The following is a 21,077-nucleotide window of genomic DNA, read 5'->3' on the forward strand; positions in this document are numbered from 1 at the left end:
TGACAATGTATTGAGTAGAATGCTCGAGCAGTTGGATATGCTTCCAAGATAGGGTCTTGCTTTTTCTTAAAAATAGCCATAGCTAGCTACCATAGTGATCCGCTCGAGAGTAGCTAATTTAATTTCATCATTCATATAGCTTGCTAGCTAGTTGGCTATGCTAGAAATTATATAAACATGTTAGCTAAATGTTTTAATGCACCTTCCAAATGTGAAATTACAAGACAAAAAGGACTCTTACCTAAGCTGTTCCTCCATGTCCACTTCTTGTTTGTGAAGGTAAGGTAACGTTAGCTAGCTAGCTAGCTAGTCTTGGTCCCAGAGACTTCCGCCCAAACGGGCACTCCATGGGGGTCTAAAATATGAAGTAAACGCCTGACTGTTTTGGGTCACCACATACAGTATCCCGCTTGGATGCATTAGTTTGTATCCATGAACCTTCAAGTCAGCCCAGTTTATGAAGAAAGAATAATGCTATGTCGAGGAGGTCCGATTGTTTTTTCCGTCTGTAGAGCCTTAGAGAACTCAGAATTTTCCGCAATGTATGTTAACGAATGACAACACCATCTATATTGCTCAAGGATAAATACAGTTGAAGTCGGAAGTTTACATACACTTAGGTTGGGGTAATTAAAACTCGTTTTTTAACCACTCCACAAATTTCTTGTTAACAAACTATAGTTTTGGCAAGTCGGTTAGGACATCTACTTTGTGCATGACACAAGTCATTTTTCCAACAATTGTTTATGGACAGATTATTTCACTTATAATTCACTGTATCACAATTCCAGTGGGTCAGAAGTTTACATACACTAAGTTGACTGTGCCTTTAAACAGCTTGGAAAATTCCAGAAAATGATGTCATGGCTTTAGAAGCTTCTGATAGGCTAATTGACATCATTTGAGTCAATTGGAGGTGTACCTGTGGATGTATTTCAAGGCCTACCTTCAAACTCAAAAGAAATCAGCCAAGACCTCAGAAGAAAATGGTAGACCTCCACAAGTCTAGTTCATCCATGGGAGCAATTTCTAAACGCCTCAAGGTACCACGTTCATCTGTACAAACAATAGTACGCAAGTATAAACACCATGAGACCACCCAGCCGTCATACCGCTCAGGAAGGAGACGCATTCTGTCTCCTAGAGATTAACGTACTTTGTTGCGAAAAGTGCAAATCAATCCCAGAACAACAGCAAAGGACCTTGTGAAGATGCTGGAGGAAACAGGTACAAAAGTACTTATATCCACAGTAAAACGACTCCTATATCGACATAACCTGAAAGGCCGCCCAGCAAGGAAGAAGCCACTGCTCCAAAACCTCCATAACTACGGTTTGCAACTGCACATGGGGACAAAGATCGTACTTTTTGGAGAAATGTCCTCTGGTCTGATGAAACAAAAATAGAACTGTTTGGCCATAATGACCATCGTTATATTTGGAGAAAAAGGAGGCGGCTTGCATCCTCCCCTCAATACGGTGCAGTCATCCTGTCCCCTTTGCAGAAAAGCATCCCCAAAGAATGATGTTTCCACCTCCAGGCTTCACGGTTGGGATGGTGTTCTTGGGGTTGTACTCATCCTTCTTCTTCCTCCAAACACGGCGAGTGGAGTTTAGACCAAAAAGCTCTATTTTTGTCTCATCAGACCACATGACCTTCTCCCATTCCTCCTCTGGATCATCCAGATGGTCATTGGCAAACTTCAGACAGGCCTGGACATGCGCTGGCTTGAGCAGGGGGACCTTGCGTTCGCTGCACGATTTTAATCCATGACGGCGTAGTGTGTTACTAATGGTTTTCTTTGAGACTGTGGTCCCAGCTCTCTTCAGGTCATTGACCAAGTCCTGCCGTGTAGTTCTGGGCTGATCCCTCACCTTCCTCATGATCATTGATGTCCCACGAGGTGAGATCTTGCATGGAGCCCCAGATCGATGGTGATTGACCGTCATCTTGAACTTCTTCCATTTTCTAATAATTGCGCCAACAGTTGTTGCCTTCTCACCAAGCTGCTTGCCTATTGTTCTGTAGCCCATCCCAGCCTTGTGCAGGTCTACAATTTTATCCATGATGTCCTTACACAGCTCTCTGGTCTTGGCCATTGTGGAGAGGTTGGAGTCTGTTTGATTGAGTGTGTGGACAGGTGTCTTTTATACAGGTAATGAGTTCAAACAGGTGCAGTTAATACAGGTAATGAGTGGAGAACAGGGGGGCTTCTTAAAGAAAAACTAACAGGTCTGTGAGAGCCGGAATTCTTACTGGTTGGTAGGTGATCAAATACTTATGTCATGCAATAAAAAGCAAATTAATTACTTAAAAATCATACAATGTGATTTTCTGGATTTTTGTTTTAGATTCCGTCTCTCACCTATGATAAAAATTACACTCTACATGCTTTGTAAGTAGGAAAACCTGCAAAATCGGCAGTGTATCAAATACTTGTTCTCCTCACTGTATATACACATATCCTTTTAAAAAATGTATTTTCCTTTATTACTTTCCAACCCCACCACCCCTCCACTAATTGGAGTAAACTAGTGAACAACAACACTTAGGCCTCTACTTCCAGCTTATACATACTATATACATTTTATGGACACAGTCAATTTTACAATAATTCTATTTTGTTTGTTTTTACTCCTGAACTTCCTCTACCCTCAACCTCTCTGATCATTTTCAAACCATCCGGTTTGCCTCTACATGCCATATCCCCCAAACTGTTCTCTTTCACAAAAGTTCTCAACCTATATACTTATTATGGACACAGTATGATTTACATTAGTTATTTTGTTGTTATTAGTTGTTATTAGTCCCAACCTTCAGCTCCATTCAACCCCTCCCATCTATCTCTTAACACCATCCATATTGGATTTCTACTTGCCATATATTTCTCAACTGTACTGTGATGTTTCATAAAAGTTCTGAACCCTTCTATTCTCATTGTTTCTACAGATTGTAAATTGAAAATAAACATTTTTGCTAAAAGTATTATTATATTATAGATCGATTGACAATGACTTTTCAGATCACCGAGTAGTGCTTTCTGCAGGGTTAGCTCCAGGTAAATATTGCAATCCTTCAGCCATTCCTGAACCTGTGACCAAAAACAAGCTACAAATGGACAGTATCAAAACAAATGATCTAATGATTCTGTCTCTTCACAGCAAAATCTGCAGAGCTGGGAAGGTTGTATCCCCCATATAAATAACATTCTATTGGTTGCAAGAATTTTGTATAATAATTTAAATTGAAAAATTCTAAGTTTTGAATCCGGTGTCGTTTTGCGTATCAGTTCATAAACCATTTGTCATGGAATCGATACGTCAAAAATCTCTTCCCAACTATTTTGCAATCTATATGGGACGGCTGTCAATCCTTTGGTCCTTAAATGAAACTGGTATACTTTCTTATTTATCACAATTTTCTTTAACCAATTATGGTCTTTAATGCAGGGCCGACAGACAAGTTCCTTACTTTTTCCCACTTCCACTTTCCTCCTCCATTTTTGCGGTAATGCTGCAATTATTTGGTTGTAATTTTGGGTAGAGCAGACATTTCCATATGTTTTTGTTAGCTGCATGTGCGACATAACTCCACCAGTTCTACCTATGATTTAATTTATGAAGATGATACCTTTTTTTTTTTTTTTATCAAAAAATAATAACCAAAATATTTGTTGCATTATTTGTTCTGTTGTTTCTGGAGGATTACATTGAAATTGCAACCAACTTTCTATGGCTTGTTTTAGAAATAGTGATATTTGGGAGATGATTTCCTTTTCAAATAACTTAAAGTGAGAGTTTGTAATCTGAATAAAGGGAAAAAGGCCATTCTTGAACATGGGGTGAGACAATCTTACTAATTTGCTAGAGAACCAGTTTGGATTTAAGTATAACTTTTTGTGTGACTGAAGCTTTTAGTGATAGGTCTAATGCTTTAATATTTAATCATTTATGTCCTCCGAATTCATATTCATTATATAAATAGGCCCGTTTAATTTTGTCTGGCTTGCCGTTCCAAATAAAATGGAATATGTTTTTCTCATATAATTTAAACAACTGTTCGCTAGGCGTAGGCAAGACCATAAGCAAATAGGTAAACTGGGATAATACTAAAGAGTTAATCAGGGTGATTTCTCCACAAATAGACAGGTATTTACCTTTCCATGGTAGCAAGATCTTATCTATTTTTGCTAACTTTCTATTAAAATGTATTGGAGTGAGATCATTTATTTATTTTGGGATATGTATTCAGAGTATATCCACATCACCATCAGACCATTTTATTGGTAAACTACAAGGTAATGTAAAAAAATTATTTTTATAAACCCCAGTCGTACTTTATCAAACGCCTTTTCAAAGTCAGCTAATGCATAGCAGGCCTGGTTTCCCAGATTTTTCAGTGTTCTATTGTTTCCAGTACTTGCCTTATATTATCTCCAATGTATCGTCCATGTAAAAACTTGTCTGATTAGAATGAATAATGTCCGACAATACCTTTTTAATTCTATGCGCTATACATTTTGTTAGATTTTTTTGCATCAGTGTAAGGGGCCTCGAATTTTTTTAATGGAGTGGATCTTTATATTTCCCACTTATATCCTGTTTCAGTAATAATTAATCTGCTACCGGTAAATGGATTTAGACTGCCATCCAGTGGTCACCAAGAGGTAGTAGTTAAATGACTAAACTCAAAACAAATTTCCTCTGGAAGCAATGTTCAGTGATAGGCTTGGGCGATTAAAGTATAATTATAAAATCAAAGAAATTTAAGATGTGTCAAATAAATGATATCCAGCTCAGGGCTCCAGTTAATGCATTTGGTTTGCTAACTAAGTGTCAAGATCAAGCTTCTTGGTTACAGCAGACATTCAATCCCCCCCCTGGATCAAGATCCCTGTTGCCTAAATTGTTTTGTGCAGTCCCCCCCAAGTCCTTGTGTGCACTTCTGGTAATACCGTATAACCCGGTATGGTACAGAAACAGTATGAAAATCTGAATACTGCCCAACCCTATTCAGTGGTGCTCTGTCAATTGATTTCAATGTCAGATTAGCAGCATAACTACCTTTAACTTCCAGATCGAAAGGCTTTTCAATGTTGACGTTACATTCTTGTGGGTGCAGTCATACTCTACTTATCCAGTGAGGCCAAAGAGGTGGTAGGCATTAATTTTTATTTTCTTCTGGAATGTAAAGTAACACATATTACATCCAAAGCTGCCTGAAGTACACAACAGTCAAATGATGGCATACAAAAATGGTTCCCTTCATGATGTACTTCTTCCTAAACAGTGTGTGAAACACATGAAAACATGAATTGTTCCTGACCACAAAGGTTTGGCTATCTTTTCAAACACAGCGAGATGAGATATTGGCACGATAACTTAAACATAATACCACTTTGAGTGGCTTCATTCTGAACACATAGATCACACATTCATCATAGGACCTTTGAGTTACCACTATAATAACTTAGTGAAGATAAAATTCATTCATGTATCAGATCGCAAAAAGGCCTCCAAATCACAATCTGTGATAGATATGTATCTATCTAGTCCCATGACTGGATATCCTACTGACACTGGCTAAATGAACAAACTTTGGGATAGAGATTTGGAGCCTTTTTTCTCTAATAGACTATTTTCATGGGGAGGAAATGCTCAACACAGTGTTAATTGTCAGATACAGTACATCTGCAATAGCTCTGCAGTCTCTTCAAATCAAGGATAATTTACAACACATTTACAACCAAGTTTCCTCTGTGAGGACAATGTAACAGACTTCAAAGACCGATTAAGTTCTTTCCCCCCACCGAGCATAACACTATGCATACAATTCCAGAGGCATAGTGAAATTAACTGCCCTTAAATTGGCTTGATTAGTTTTGATTGGGCAGTTAAAGACGTGGTGCACTGTTACCAAGGAGGTGGGTTAGGTTGGGATTAAAACAAGCTCAAGGCGACTGGCAGATTTATAATGTTTAAAGTCACAACTTGTGCAACAGTGCCCAGAAATTGGGCATGAAGCCTCCTTGCCCAATTGCCCTCCCCAATCAATGAGCTTTCACTTGTCTCAGGAATGTGACATAAGGGTTTGAAATAAACCAAATAAAAAGGATTGGCCCTTGTTCTGACGCCCACAAATAAAGCTTGTTTTTTCCAAACATCCCGTCAACAAAACGTGGTCCTCTATTTTTTTTTTTTACTGTAAATCTTGACCAGAAATAAAACATGAAGCACACTGAGGGAAGACAGACAGCTATGCAACACCAAAAGGTTTGACAAACATAACACACATACAGAATACATGCCAATTGACATTTTGCAACAGGTGAATCTTGACCAAAAAGAAATGGTCACACTAATCATTACCATTATTATTTTTCACTTCTTGGAGGAGAGGAGATGAGAGGGAAAGACACAGTAATGGCTGACTCGTGATGTGGCCACTTGGCAGCTGAGACACACGGCGCTTGGTCCTGTCAGTTCGAGGAGTGTTTCTCAACACTGCTGGTCTTCCAAGGATGCCTGTGCATGTGGGCTTACAATCAAACTGAAGGCTACATTCTGTTCTAATCAACTAACCATGTTCGATTCATCTATTCCTTCTCCCAGTACCAAGTTCGGTTTGGATTCAAACCTGCAAACACAGGGGTCCTTGGAGACCAGGTTTGAGATCCAACCGTTTAGAGGTCTATTTCCAGTTGGATTTTGTGTTCAAAGATGGCGATGAGCAGCATGATGCAGAAGCCCAAAAGGATGCCTGCGTTCTGGAGCAGGAAGAAGCCGCAATGGCTGAAGCCATGGTCCCCAGCATCGTTGTGGAGCATCTCCGGGACCTGTGAAACGTCAAACACTGGTTTGTACTGAATGGAAGTTATCTGGGAAAGCAGCTTCTAATTCAAGGCATAGAATCAAGTAAACATGCTAATCCTGCATCCCCATTCTCCGCCCTTCCCCTAAGTATGCAATTTTACACTTTATTTAATGGATTTAACAACGGTGGAAACGCTCTCCATCCAATAATTACACCAACCCTATGCTTTTAAAATGCATGATGGTAGGGCTACACGATTTATCGAATTGATATCGAAATTGCGATATTGACGTGTAATATCCATATCACAAGAGATCCGTATTTTTGAAATATTTTGAAATGCCACTCAGCCGCTTGTAAATGTAAATTTGTGGTAACAGAAGCCTCCAATCACAGACGCACCTTTATTGTATTCCTGATCGAGAAATTGCTATTGGAAAGTGTTCAGACCCCTTGACTTTTTCCACATTGTCACATTACAGCCTTATTCTTAAAATGGATTAAATTGTTTTTTTCCCTCATCAATCAATACCCCATAATGACAAACCAAAAACTGAAATATTACATTTACATAAGTATTCAGACCCTTTACTCAGTATTTTCTTGAAGCACCTTTGGCAGCAATTAAAGCCTAGAGTTTTCTTGGGTATGACGCTACAAGCTTGGCACACCTGTATTTGGGGAGACTTTCCCATTCTTCTCTGCAGATCCTCTCAAGCTGTCAGGTTGGATGGGGAGCATCGCTGCAAAGCTATTTTCAGGTCTCTCCAGAGATTTTGCTCTGACATGCACTGTCAACTGTGGGACCTTATATAGACAGGTGTGAGCCTTTCCAAATCATGTCCAATCAATTGAATTTACCACAGGTGAACGCCAATCAAGTTGTAAAAACATCTCAAGGATGATCAATGGAAACAGGATGCACCTGAGCTCAATTTGGAGTCTTATAGCAAAGGGTCTGAATAATTATGTAAATAAGGTCTCTGTTTTTTATTTTTAATACATTTGCAAAAGTTCCTAAAAGCCTGCTTTCGCTGTGCCATTTTGGGTTATTGTGTGTCGATTGCTGAGGGAAAAAACACATTTGATCCATTTTAGAATAAGGCTGTAACGTAACAAAATGTGGAAAAAGTCAAAGGGGTCTGAATACTTTCCGAAGGCACTGTAGCTTTGGAAGACATCGCATACATTTAACATGGCCACAAGAGGTCAGACTTGAGGGGACTTAGCTGGGTTGTACAACAGTCAGCTGCCTGTGACAGCTCCAGTCCCTACTTGCTTCTCTCACTTTGTGTGTGTGTGTGTGTGTGTGTGTGTGTGTGTGTGTGTGTGTGTGTGAAGAGGCCATATGGTTCAGATGGCCACTTATCAGCAAGATAAGCAAAAAGCTAAGCAAAAGTACAATTCTGTTTGCCTTCGTGGGATGGGTATTTTTGACAAGTCCAGCTGCACCAGCATAACAGATGGTGCTGACTGTTGGTAAACAAACTCAATGTTGCTCTGTTGGTGGGAGGACAACTGACTGCTGCTAAAAACACTGTTGTATGGCCTGAATATTAGGGGTGTAACGGTTCACCAAACCCATGGGGCGGTACGCATTGCGGTTTTGGGGTCATGGTTTCCGTTTAGCGCGAAAATGAAATGTCAACAGTTACTGTACTATATTTTTGTTTATTTAAGAAAATGCAAAGTGTTGGTATTCCTGATTCCATGCATTATCATAATGCCTGATGAGGGAACAATCAGGTATACCAACACTTTGTATTTTCTTAAATGAAAAACACACGATTACTCAACAACACTGAAACAAAGTGCAATGTGTGTGAAATCAATATCTAAACATGGCTCAGAGATTGTATAGGCCTATTCTATAATGTTTTCTTAGAAAGAGAAAAATATGCGCACTTGTGTGACTTTGATAAAGGGTGTGTGGCACAGTACTTCTCATTTCCCCCTCGGGTATAATGTGATGTAATTTGATGTCACTTGCAGTGCCTTTGGAAAGTATTCAGACCCCTTTGACTTTTTCCACATTTTGTTACGTTACAGCCTTATTCTAAAATTTTATAAACAGTTTTTTCCCCTCATCATCTACAAAACAATACCCCATAATGACAAAGCAAAAACAGGTTTAGACATTTTCCTAATTTATATATTTTTCAAAAAGCTGAAATATCACATTTACATAAGTATTCAGACCCTTTACTCAGTACTTTCTTGAAGCACCTTTGGCAGCGATTACAGCATTGAGTCTTCTTGGGTATGACGCTACAAGCTTGGCACACCTGTATTTGGGGAGTTTCTTCCATTCTTCTCTGCAGATCCTCTCAAGCTCAGGTTGGATGGGGAGCGTCGCTGCACAGCTATTTTCAGGACTCTCCAGAGATGTTCAATTGGGTTCAAGTCCAGGCTCTGGCTGTGCCACTCAAGGATATTCAGAGACTTGTCCCGAAGACACTCCTGCGTTGTCTTGGCTGTGAGCTTAGGGTCATTATCCTGTTGGAAGGTGAACCTTCATCCCAGTCTGAGGTCCGGAGCACTCTGGAGCAGGTTTTCATCAAGGATCTCTCTGTACTTTGCTCCGTTCAGCTTTCCCTCGATCCTGACTAGTCTCCCAGGCCCTGCCGCTGAAAAACATCCCCACAGCATGATGCTACCACCATGCTTCACCGTAGGGATGGTGCCAGGTTTCCTCCAGATGGGACGCTTGGCATTCAGGCCAAAGAGTTCAATCTTGGTTTCATCAGACCAGAGAATCTTGCTTCTCATGGTCTGAGAGTCTTTAGGTGCCTTTTGGCAAACTCCCAGTGAGCGGTCATGTGCCTTTTACTGAGGAGTGGCTTCCATCTGGCCACTCTACCATAAAGGCCTGATTGGTAGAGTGCTGCAGAGATGACTGTCCTTCTGGAAGGTTCTCCCATCTCCACAGAGGAACTCTGGAGCTCTGCCAGAGTGACCATCTGGTTTTTGGTCACCTCCCTGACCAAGGCCCTTCTCCCCCGATTGCTCAGTTTGGCCAGGCAGCCATCTATAGGAAGAGTCTTGATGGTTCCAAACTTCTTCCATTTAAGAATGATGGAGGCCACTGTGTTCTTGGGGACCTTCAATACTGCATAAATGTTTTGGACCCTTCCCCAGATCTGTGCCTCGACATAATCCTGTCTCTGAGGTCTATGGACAATTCCTTTGACCTCATAGCTTGGTTCTTGTTCTGACATGCACTGTCAACTGTGGGACCTTATATAGACAGGTGTGTGCCTTTCTAAACCATGTCCAATCAATTGAATTTACCACAGGTGGACTCCAATCAAGTTGTAGAAACATCTAAAGGATGATCAGTGGAAACAGGATGCACCTGAGCTCAATTTCAAGTTTCATAGCAAAGGGTCTGAATACTTATGTAAATAAGGTATTTATGTTTTTAATTTTTTATACATTTGCTAAACTTTCTAAAAAACTGTTTTCGCTTTGTCATTACGGGGTATTGTGTGTAGATTGCTGAGATTATTATTATTATTTTAAATCAATTTTAGAATAAGGCTGTAACATAACAAAATGTGGAAAAGTCAATGGGTCTGAAAACTTTCCAAAGGCACTGCAAGTAGCTCGCTAGCCCCGGAGGTCCATCCATCTGTAGTAAGCTCAACACAGGGTGCATTGGCCAATTCATTGACGTCGTCGGCTTTAGCTTGTTTATGCAGTATATAGCGGGTACTACCGGTTCACTGAAATGGGTACGAGAGGGCAAAGTTTGTTACGTTGCTCAAGAACTTTCACGAGGTGCTGAAACCCACTATTCTTCTCAACCACCTAAGAATGGGCGCATATCCGCGGTTATAAACATACCTATCGCTCTTGTAATATCTTTGGCCCGGTGAGAATCAGCTGCGAAGGGCTGCTTGAATGCAGAGGGGAGACAAAGTTTCTTTTTTTTCTCCCTTTTCCGTTTTGCTCCGGTGGTAGTAATGTGGAAACGTGAGGTGTTGGCTGCTGAATAGGCTATTCTCGTTGAGCAGTGGCAACATACTCTCTGTCCATCGCCGTTGTAATCTACTGGGAAGCCAAATCGTTCCCAAACTGGTGATTTCAACGAGGGTGGAGAATCTTCCAGGTTTATCGACCCCATCGTACATAACTAGTCAGTGGTGTAAAGTACTTAAGTAAAAATACATTTAAAGTACTACTTAAGTAGTTTTTGGGGGTATCTGTACTTTACTATTTATATTTGACAACTTTTACTTCACTACATTCCTAAAGAAAATAATGTACTTTTTACTCCATACATTTTCCCTGACACTCAGAAAGTACTCGTTACATTTGTAAAGCTTAGCAGGACAGAACATTTTCCAATTCACGCACTTATCAATATAACATCCCTAGTCATCCCTACTGCCTCTGATCTGGCGGACTCACTAAACATAAATGCTTCGTTTGTAAATGATGTCTGAGTGTTGGAGTGTACCCCTGGCTATCCGTAAATAAATAAAAACTGTGCCGTCTTGTTTGCTTAATTTAAGGAATTTGAAATGATTCATTTTGATACTTAAGTATATATAAAACCAAATACTTTTAGAATTTTACTCAAGTAGTATTTTACTGGGTGACTTTCACTTGAGTCATTTTCTATTAAGGTATCTTTACTTTTACTCAAATATGACAGTTAGGTACTTTTTCCACCACTGTAACTAGTTCCCGGCTGCGCCTCACAAAAGGACCGTTTTAAACGCGCCAATTAAGATCAGAATTTTGATTACAACGTGAGCATAGGCTCTAGTTGTTTTAACGGAATAGCCAGAAATGTTTTTTCAGCTCCGATTTACTCAAGAGGCATACAACGCAGCGTAGGCCTAATGTTTTTATAAAAAACTAAATGTATGTACAGAGGTCCCTGTATGAACGGTTCGGTACGAATATGTGTACCGTTACACCCATACTGAATATTAACATGGCCTGTGCAAAACATTGAAAAAGTATGGCCAATAATGCTTTCATTTACAAGGCTACACCATCTTCATTACAATGTCCTTTCAAGAACCTGCGAGTACACAGACATGTACGTTAATAATGTTAAAATCATGGACTTACCATGTCCACCAGGGCGACATACATGAAGAGCCCGGCGGTGAGGGCGAAGATCCACATGCAGATGTTGTCAGCGTAGTGCCCGATGAGGATGCCCGTGATCATGCCCAGGTATGCCATCATGGCAGACAGCACGTTGTAAAGAATGGCCTGCCGCACTGTCATGCCGGCCTTCAGCAGCACAGCAAAGTCACCTATGGGGGAGGAAGGATGCATGGCTTTAGGACACACGGACCAGAGAAAAGTTGGATACAAAAAAATGCAGCAATTCAATGAGAGCAGTGCACTGGGGGAGGGCCTAGGCAGTGCTTTTTCGATATTCCTTAAGCAGTGGCACTGCACCAACGTTCAATTGTTGCCAAACCCCAAAAACATGGAACATGAACAAATATTTCTGCCTAGGCGCACTTTCAAGATGCTAAAGCTGTCCACATTTACTTTTACGAAGAGCAAAATCAGACAATCCCAATAGTTGTAAACTTTTATATTGGTCAGCTTTTGTTTTGCGTTCGATGAGAGAAAAAAAACATTCCTCAAGGCGCTTTCAAATTGCAAGTCCTACTGCCACAGGGAGAGAAACATGAATAAGCCCAGTCATTTTGATGCAATTGGGGAAAAACACACCTTTGAAAGCAGTTTTGACAGCTACTGTTAAAAAAGAGGGGGTGTTCATTCAACATCAAAAGTGTCCACCTCAGGTTAAAGTGATAGCTGTAAGTATTGGTTAGGCTGTTTCGTCTTACCCAGCTCGTGCGGCAGTTCATGGCAGAACACGGCTACCGACGTACTGAGGCCACTGGACAGTCCTTCCGTGAACGCTGCCCCTGTCATAAGTCATAAAGAAACATTAAATAACTGTACAACCCTTCATTATGGGTCATAAAGATTGAGTTTAATAACATCAATCAAAATCAACGTTTATTGGTCGCGTACAGTTTAGCAGGTGTTTTGGCGGGTGCAGCGAAATGCTTATGTTAATAGCTCCTAACAATTAAAATATACAAAAAAAAGACAAGAAATCAAGAACGGCGGGGCAATTATTGTAGCAGTAATCAAATGCAATCTATACGCATCTACACAAGATAGAGTAAGCCATGTCAAGAATCCAGTGTATAAATAAATATGCGGTGTGTATAAACAGTGTAACTAAAATACAATGTACAGTGGTAGAAATACTATGATGAGCTACGTCGGGGGATACAGTATTTAAATACAGTGTGAAACAGGAAGTGACCAATGGTTCAATGTCTCTATTGCATGGGACAGCAGCGTTGGCTGTGTGAGTGTGTATGCAAGTGTGTGCGTCTACGTGCGTCTTTATGAGTATGAGGTGTGTGTGTTGTGTGTGTGTGTGCATCACCTGGTAGACGGCTAGTGATGGCTGTTCAACAGTGATAAACTAGACGTAATACAGTTCATATCAGATCTTGACAAAACAGCAGATACAAAAGGAGTGACGTTTCTCATTGTTGAACAAACACTTAAGCCATGGTTAAAAGGTGTTCAAACCTAAGAGTATGTCGAACCTAAGAATACGGTTCGATTCCCACGGGGGGCCAGTATGAAAAATGTATGCACTCACTAACTGTAAGTCGCTCTGGATAAGAGCGTCTGCTAAATGACTAAAATGTAAATGTAGGTTCAAACTCATTTCTCCTACATCCTCATGTATAGTCATGACTAGTACTACTACGGGTGGCAGGTAGCCTAGGGGTTAAGAGCGTTTGGCCAGTCACCGAAAGGTCGCTGCTTCGAATCCACGAGCGGGCAAGGTGGAAAAATCTGCCGTTCTGCCCTTGAGCAAGGCAGTTAACCCTCAACAACTGCTCCCTGGGCGCCGATGATGTGGACGTGGATTAAGGCAGCCCCCCGCACCTCTCTGATTCAGAGGGATTGGGTTAAATGTGGAAGACATTTAGGTTGAATGCATTCAGTTGTGCAACTGACTAGGTATCCCCTTTTCCCTTTACTAAAATTTAAAGAAATAATGTTCTATGATAGCTGAAACTCATTTCTCTCATCCTCAAATGCCTGAAAAGAAAACATTAAAACAGCATTATCACACTATTATCAAACAGACGCTTTCCCCTTGTATTGAGGGAAAGTTCAAACTTGAACGCACCAATGGCCAGACCGTCACTGAAGTTGTGCAGACCATCGCCCATGATAACCATCCAGGCCAGCGTGGCCACGCCCGCCTGCTGGAAGTGTTGCTCCGAGTACGAGTGCGAGTGGCTGTGTGGATGGTGGTTCTGAGAGTGGTGGTGGTGCAGAATGTGGTGGTATTCGTGGTGGTGGTGGTGCAGGTTGTCCGCCTCGCCCACCGTGTCGTGGAAGTGGGAGTGGCACTTGTTCTCACAGTCCCCTGCTGTGTAGGCCATTGCGGCAGCCGCCGAGCCCGACATGGATGCGTAGCCCTCGGGCAAGGTGGCGGGCGCCAGCATTACCTCCTCTTCCTCGCTGCCCCGGTGGAGCCCGTCGCTGTGGTGGTCGCCGAAGTTGCCACCGCCGTTAGTATTCACGTCTTTGGGGGGGATTTGGACACGACAGAAGGCAGGGTTAATTGTTTTTTTAAAGAGTGGGAATTCACTCCTTTCTGTATTTTTCATGTTTATTGGACAGAGACAGTGAGAGAAACAAAGTTAGGAGGACAGTGTGTGTTAGAAATGGCATCGGTCGGATTCAAACTCACACAAACACTAGCATCAATGTGCTCCGAAGGTAATTGCTAACCCACAACACATGGTCATTTAAATATTAAACCTTCGGTATTTTCGTCTGGGTTCTGACGCAATGACACAATGTCTTACTGGTGAAAATTAGCCTTTGAGCTAAATCTGGCACATGCATTACAGAAATGCTGATTAACGTACATTATCCCTGTCAAATAGACGTCATAAAAATAAAGTAAGTAAAAGTTGGTAGCACGCATTGTCAATAAATGTTAAGATTATAAAAACTAGGAAGTCAAACTGTTGGTCTCTGCATCTGTGTTTTGACGCACTGAGACAGAGTGAATGTTGTCACATTGTTTGTTAAATGTCTCCACAACCCTCAATGATTGACCTTCAGTTGGCTTTAGGTCATTCTCCTCCAGCGCCTGTAGTTTCTCAGGATCCACCTTGTCATCATTCTGGTCATATTTCTTCACCTGTTGTTTGGTTAATATGAGATTAATATTTGAGTGGAAAGAACAAAGATAAACATCACATTTATGTAAATGCTCATTGCTATCCGTAAACCAATTCTGCAGATCACAACATGCATGAAATCAAAAGCAGAAATACAAATACAAGATGCTGAATGATGGAAGCATGTAGCTGGAACAGGATTTCCCCTAGGATTGTTTTCAGCAGTTGTGGAAAGGGTGGGGGGCATTGCTACTAGCATAAGCACAACGACATGCTAGCTGTAGACTTCCAGTCATTGAATCGACTATCTATTTAAAAGTGCGTCTCGGCAGAAATACTGCACACACACAGTCTTGTATAACTAACCTTGTGGGGATACACAATTCAGTCCCATTCAAAATCCTATTTTACCTAACCCTAACCCGAAAACCTAACCTTAACCCTAGCTGCTAACCCTAAAACTAACCTTAACCTCCTAGACATAGCATTTGACCTTGTGGAGACTAACAAAATGTCCCCAGTTATTTTTTTAAACTAATTGTTTACTACTCGTGGGGACTTCTGGTCCCCACAAGTATAGTTAAACAATTCCACACACACACACACACACACACAGAGCGTACAAAACATTAAGAACACCTATCTAATATCGAGTTGCACTGTCTCCCCCCTTTTGCCCTTAGAACAGCCTCTACGATACCCCGTTCAAAGGCACTTAAATCTTTTGTCTTAGCAATTCACCCTCTGAATGGCACACACACAATCATGTCTCAATTGTCTAAAGGCTTAAAAATCCTTCTTTAACCTGTCTCCTCCCCTTCATCTACACTGATTGAAGTGCATTTAATTAGAGACATCAATAAGGGATCATAGCTTTCACCTATAGTTAAAACACATACACACACCCCCCCCCACACACACTGAGTGTACAACACATTAAGAACACCTTTCCATGACACTGACCAGGTGAAAGCTAGGATCCCATACTGATGTCACTTGTTGAATCCACTTCAATCCGTGTAGATGAAGGGGAGGAGACAGGTTCAAGAATATTTTGAAAGCCTTGAGACAATTGAGACATGGATTGTGTATGTGTGCCATTCAGAGGGTGAATGGGCAAGACAAAATATTTAAGTGCCCTTGAACGGGGTATGGTAGTAGGTGCCAGGCACACCGGTTTGGGTCAAGAACTGCAACGCTGCTGGGTTTGTCACGCTCAACAGTTTCCAGTGTGTATCAAGAATGGTCCAACAACCAAAGGACATCCAAACAACTTCACACAACTGTGGGAAGCATTGGAGTTAACATGGACCAGCATCCCTGTGGAACGCTTCCGACACCTTGTAGAGTCCACGGCCCGACGAATTGAGGCTGTCCTGAGGGCTAAATGGGGGGTGCAACTCAATATTAGGAAGGTGTTCCTAATGTTTGATTGAGATAGAGATATCTCTCTCTTATATAATATATATATATATATATATATATATATATATATATATATATATATACACACACACACACAGTTGAAGTCGGAAGTTTACATAAACTTAGGTTGGAGTCATTAAAACTTGTTTTTCAACCACTCCACAAATTTCTTGTTAACAAACTATAGTTTCGGCAAGTTGGTTAGGACATCTACTTTGTGAATGACAAGTAATTATTCCAACAATTGTTTACAGACAGATTCTTTCACTTATAATTCACTGTATCACAATTCCAGTGGGTCAGAAGTTTACATACACTAAGCTGACTGTGCCTTTAAACAGCTTGGAAAATTCCAGAAAATGATGTCATGGCTTTAGATGCTTCTGATAGGCTAATTGACATAATGTGAGTCAATTGGAGGTGTACCTGTGGATGTATTTCAAGGCCTACCTTCAAATGCAGTGCCTCTTTCATTGACATCATGGGAAAATAAAAATTAAATTATATTATAGACCTCCACAAGTCTGGTTCATCCTTGGGAGCAATTCCCAAATGCCTGAAGGTACCACGTTCATCTGTACAAACAATAGTACGCAAGTATAAACCCCATGGGACCACGCAGCCGTCATACCGCTCAGGAAGGAGACGCGTTCTGTCTCCTAGAGATTAACGTACTTTGGTGGGAAAAGCGCAAATTAATCCCAGAACAACAGCAAAGGACCTTGTGAAGATGCTGGAGGAAACAGGTACAAAAGTAGCTATATCCACAGTAAAACGAGTCCTATATCGACATAACCTGAAAGGCCGCTCAGCAAGGAAGAAGCCACTGCTCCAAAACCGCCATAAAAAAACCAGACTACGGTTTGCAACTGCACATGGGGACAAAGATCGTACTTTTTGGAGAAATGTCCTCTGGTCTGATGAAACAAAAATATAACTGTTTGGCCATAATGACCATCGTTATGTTTGGAGGAAAAAGGGGGTTGCTTGCAAGCCGAAGAACACCATCCCAACCGTGAAGCACAGGGGTGGCAGCATCATGCTGTGGGGGTGCTTTGCTGCAGGAGAGACTGGTGCACTTCACAAAATAGATGGCATCATGAGAAAGGAAAATTATGTGGATATATTGAAGCAACATCTCAAGACATCAGTCAGGAAGTTTGCTTGGTCGCAAATGGGGCTTCCAAATGGACAATGACCCCAAGCATACTTCCAAAGTTGTGGCAAAATGGCTTAAGGACAACAAAGTCAAGGTATTGGAGTGGCCATCACAAAGCCCTGACCTCAATCCTATAGAACATTTGTGGGCAGAACTGAAAAAGCGTGTGCGAGCAAGGAGGCCTACAAACCTGACTCAGTTACACCATCTCTGTCAGGAGGAATGGGCCAAAATTCACCCAACTTATTGTGGGAAGCTTGTGGAAGGCTACCCGAAACGTTTGACCCAAGTTAAACAATTTAAAGGCAATGCTACCAAATACTAATTGAGTGTATGTAAACTTCTGACCCACTGGGAATGTGATAAAGAAATGGAAGTTGAAATAAAGAATTCTCTCTACTATTATTCTGACATTTCACATTCTTAAATAAAGTAGTGATCCTAACTGACCTAAGACGGGGCATTTTTACTAGGATTAAATGTCAGGAATTGTGAAAAATTGAGTTTAAATGAATATAGGGGAAATACCCTGTAACTATACAATATATTTTTTTTATCTTTCATTTTTGCATTACAAATGCATTCACACCTATGCTTCCATACTGAATTATCAAAAATGAATAAACATTTCAGCAAATATATAACACAAAGACTAAAACTACATTAGACACAATAGAAGCCAACCCTCGATGACCCCCCCCACCCCACCCACCCCCACTGACCTTCTGTTTGTCCTTGTACATTTTGCCCAGCGTGAGGAAGTGCTCGATGAGGAACATGAAGTAGACTCCGCCCAGGGCCGTCAGCCCCTTCCACACCCCGTCCAGGTTATGGTCCTCTTCCTCCTCCCCGTGGAGACCGTGCCCTGACGTCTTGTTCACAGAGTGCTGACGGTGGTGGTGGCCCCCCTGAGACTGGTGGGGGAGGAGGAGGAGATGGGAATTTACGAGTGAGTGTGAGTGAAGCAAGGCGTATAAGAACCAATAGGTGCATTTGTTTTCGCTCGCCAGTGCAACGGGTGGGCAGTTTTTGTACAGACCATTCAAATTGGTCCTAAAGTGAAGGCAAGCTAAAACTAATGCACCCAATCATGGCGATCTTGACTTAAGTCCAGCTCAGCATGATTAACTGGCCAGTCACAATGACCAAACTTCATGTTTAGCTTTCAGAAACAACCCCCATGTCCTTCCCTAATAAGTAGTGGTCCAAAGCAGTCATCTAGTGTGACTCACGTGGGGTATGAGGTGCAGAAAGGCGTCTCCGCTCAGCGTGCCCACGGCTAGCGCCACCAGGAAACTGAGCAGGAACTTGAAGAAGACGCGGTTCATCAATGGGATGAGCACCACGCCCGCCAAGGACAGCAGGCTGATGATGGTGATGGAGACAAAGCCGCCGGCCCACGCTTGAACACACACACACACACACGTTCAAACACATGCACATGTATACAAACAGATCCGTTTTGGATTAAAAGGTTCATTGATGCAAGTGAAACTTTGACATTTTAGCTCACTGCTATTTGCTCAAGCAAAATGTCCCCCAATGTATAATAGACAAACTGGTGTAATGGATTTAAATTAGCACAGTGAAAAACATTTCATGATAACTAATAGATTTATCGTATCTACCACATAAATGGAGGCAGAATAAAAGGGAGGACATAATACTGAAAATGAACCTGGTACAAAACAATACAGTGGTTCTTACCTGCTTGAATTGAGCATACTTTCTTGTTTTCATTCACTTGGTGATCCTCCTGAGTGTGATCATGGTTGTGATGGTCATGGTTGTGATGGTCATGGTTGTGATGACCATGGAAATGGGTATTATGATGCTTGTGAACTGGAAGGGATCAAATAAACGTGATCAATGCATATAAGGCATTACTAAAATGAATATGCTTAATAGCTTTAATAATTGTCTTTACATTATGCTGTAGTGAGTGACATCTTCTTCAAAATGGCATTATTGTCCAGGCACAATCGGACTTCATTAAACAAGTACATGGGAAGCACTTTGACTGGATATTAAAGTCACAGATTGTGCCTTTAAAAGCAAGCCAATAGAAGAGACATATGAGGAACCATACTCTTCAGACCAGAAAATGGAGCATGTGTGGATTACAGTATGCACTATTATCAACCTTGCAGTTAATATCGATCGAAATGTACCAAAACACACGTGAAACTCAAGGTCAAAGTCAAGAGACCTCGACCACTTGATTGGTACTTGAGTGTCCAATTGACTTGCCATGAAATTCAATCAAAGCAGCTATAATTACATTACATTACATTTCATTGTTGTCTGCAAGTTGAATAAACCGAGGATACTGGAAATCAAGAGGCTCAAAAGAAGAGGTTCCAGCACACTGCTTGCTCGCACAGTTTCCCTTTTGTTCTGACAAAGGTTGGTCGACCGAAACATTGGCACTTCAAACAATTATTGCATTGTGCGAGCACATGTATCATATTATATATTCCAAAGCACCCATCAGAGACTCCCACTAGATTAGCAAGTGGATCCCATTTTTGTACGACTTGCTGACTAGACAGTGTAAGGTGACTACACTTTCTGTGAGAGGAGATACAGGCTCTGTCGATATTGTTTCAAAATCCATCCTCTGCTCATCTCCTCCCCTTCAACAGCACTGATTGGAAAAGACCTGACAAGTGAAATCAATACAGCGGAAGCTCATAGTAAGGCTGGCTTTGACCTGGGCCCGTCTTCCCAATAGCGGTGGAACGGCCGAAGATGCAACATGCATTTCCCAAAAATCACACAGAGAGAACGGTCACTAAGTGCATTGTTGGAGCATGTGTCGATACTGATAGGATCGAAAGAAAAAAGGGAGCTCTGCTCTCATATCAGCTTTCTCCATTCAAATCTTACCTTAACATTAGAATTATTTCACAATACTGACGATGGATCAGCTCCTAGAGAGATAGTACAACCTATGGCTGGAAATATAGAGGCGGCTTATTCTAATGCTTACCCAATAGAAATTCACTAAATCACCGATTTGGCACATCATTGCGCACGTTAGGCTACACATCATGAAATATATTGAGAGAAATTACAGACAGTGGCCTACATGTAGCAAAATTGAACTCTATTTTAAACACCTAACTGTTTAGATTTTAATGCAGTAATCTCGGTTTCCATTTGAAGCATCTTTTTATATGTTGCTTGTCTGTATTAATTGCAAAGACATTGTCAACTTCGTATTTGTAGTCAACTTTGTTCTGAAATTATCGGCGGTCACAGAGAGACGGATCAACCATGTGATTATGTTTAGCGGAGCTCTTCTGTGTATTAAGTGACGCGGGAGGGCAAAAAAAATATCTAACGACGCACTTAGCTGTTCTATGAGTGGTCTGAGGCACGCGTTAGATTACGAGCGTTTTCAAGTGCAACATTAATAACGATGGTTATGGGAAACAGCTTGGATATTTAACGATGCTCCTATG

At 41.3% G+C, this 21,077-nt stretch overlaps 1 protein-coding gene across 3 annotated transcripts in view; it reads right to left on the reverse strand.

Annotated features, from left to right (window-relative positions):
• Window positions 1-5,154: 5,154 nt before the first annotated feature.
• The window catches only part of slc39a6 (solute carrier family 39 member 6), a 30,035-nt gene continuing 14,112 nt past the window's right edge, over window positions 5,155-21,077 (reverse strand). For all 3 annotated transcript variants that reach the window (XM_084139732.1, XM_084139733.1, XM_084139731.1), the window contains exons 5-12: window positions 19,318-19,452; window positions 18,843-19,012; window positions 18,333-18,524; window positions 14,962-15,046; window positions 14,018-14,419; window positions 12,639-12,719; window positions 11,899-12,089; window positions 5,155-6,835 (exon numbers count right to left, since the gene is read on the reverse strand). In XM_084139732.1, coding sequence (XP_083995858.1) covers window positions 6,683-6,835; window positions 11,899-12,089; window positions 12,639-12,719; window positions 14,018-14,419; window positions 14,962-15,046; window positions 18,333-18,524; window positions 18,843-19,012; window positions 19,318-19,452 — 1,409 coding nt within the window. In that variant the 3' untranslated portion in view covers window positions 5,155-6,682. The remainder of the gene's footprint in view (window positions 6,836-11,898; window positions 12,090-12,638; window positions 12,720-14,017; window positions 14,420-14,961; window positions 15,047-18,332; window positions 18,525-18,842; window positions 19,013-19,317; window positions 19,453-21,077) is intronic.

Source organism: Coregonus lavaretus (genome assembly GCF_964263955.1).
Source record: "Coregonus lavaretus genome assembly, chromosome: 23".
NCBI classification, from domain to species: domain Eukaryota; kingdom Metazoa; phylum Chordata; class Actinopteri; order Salmoniformes; family Salmonidae; genus Coregonus; species Coregonus lavaretus.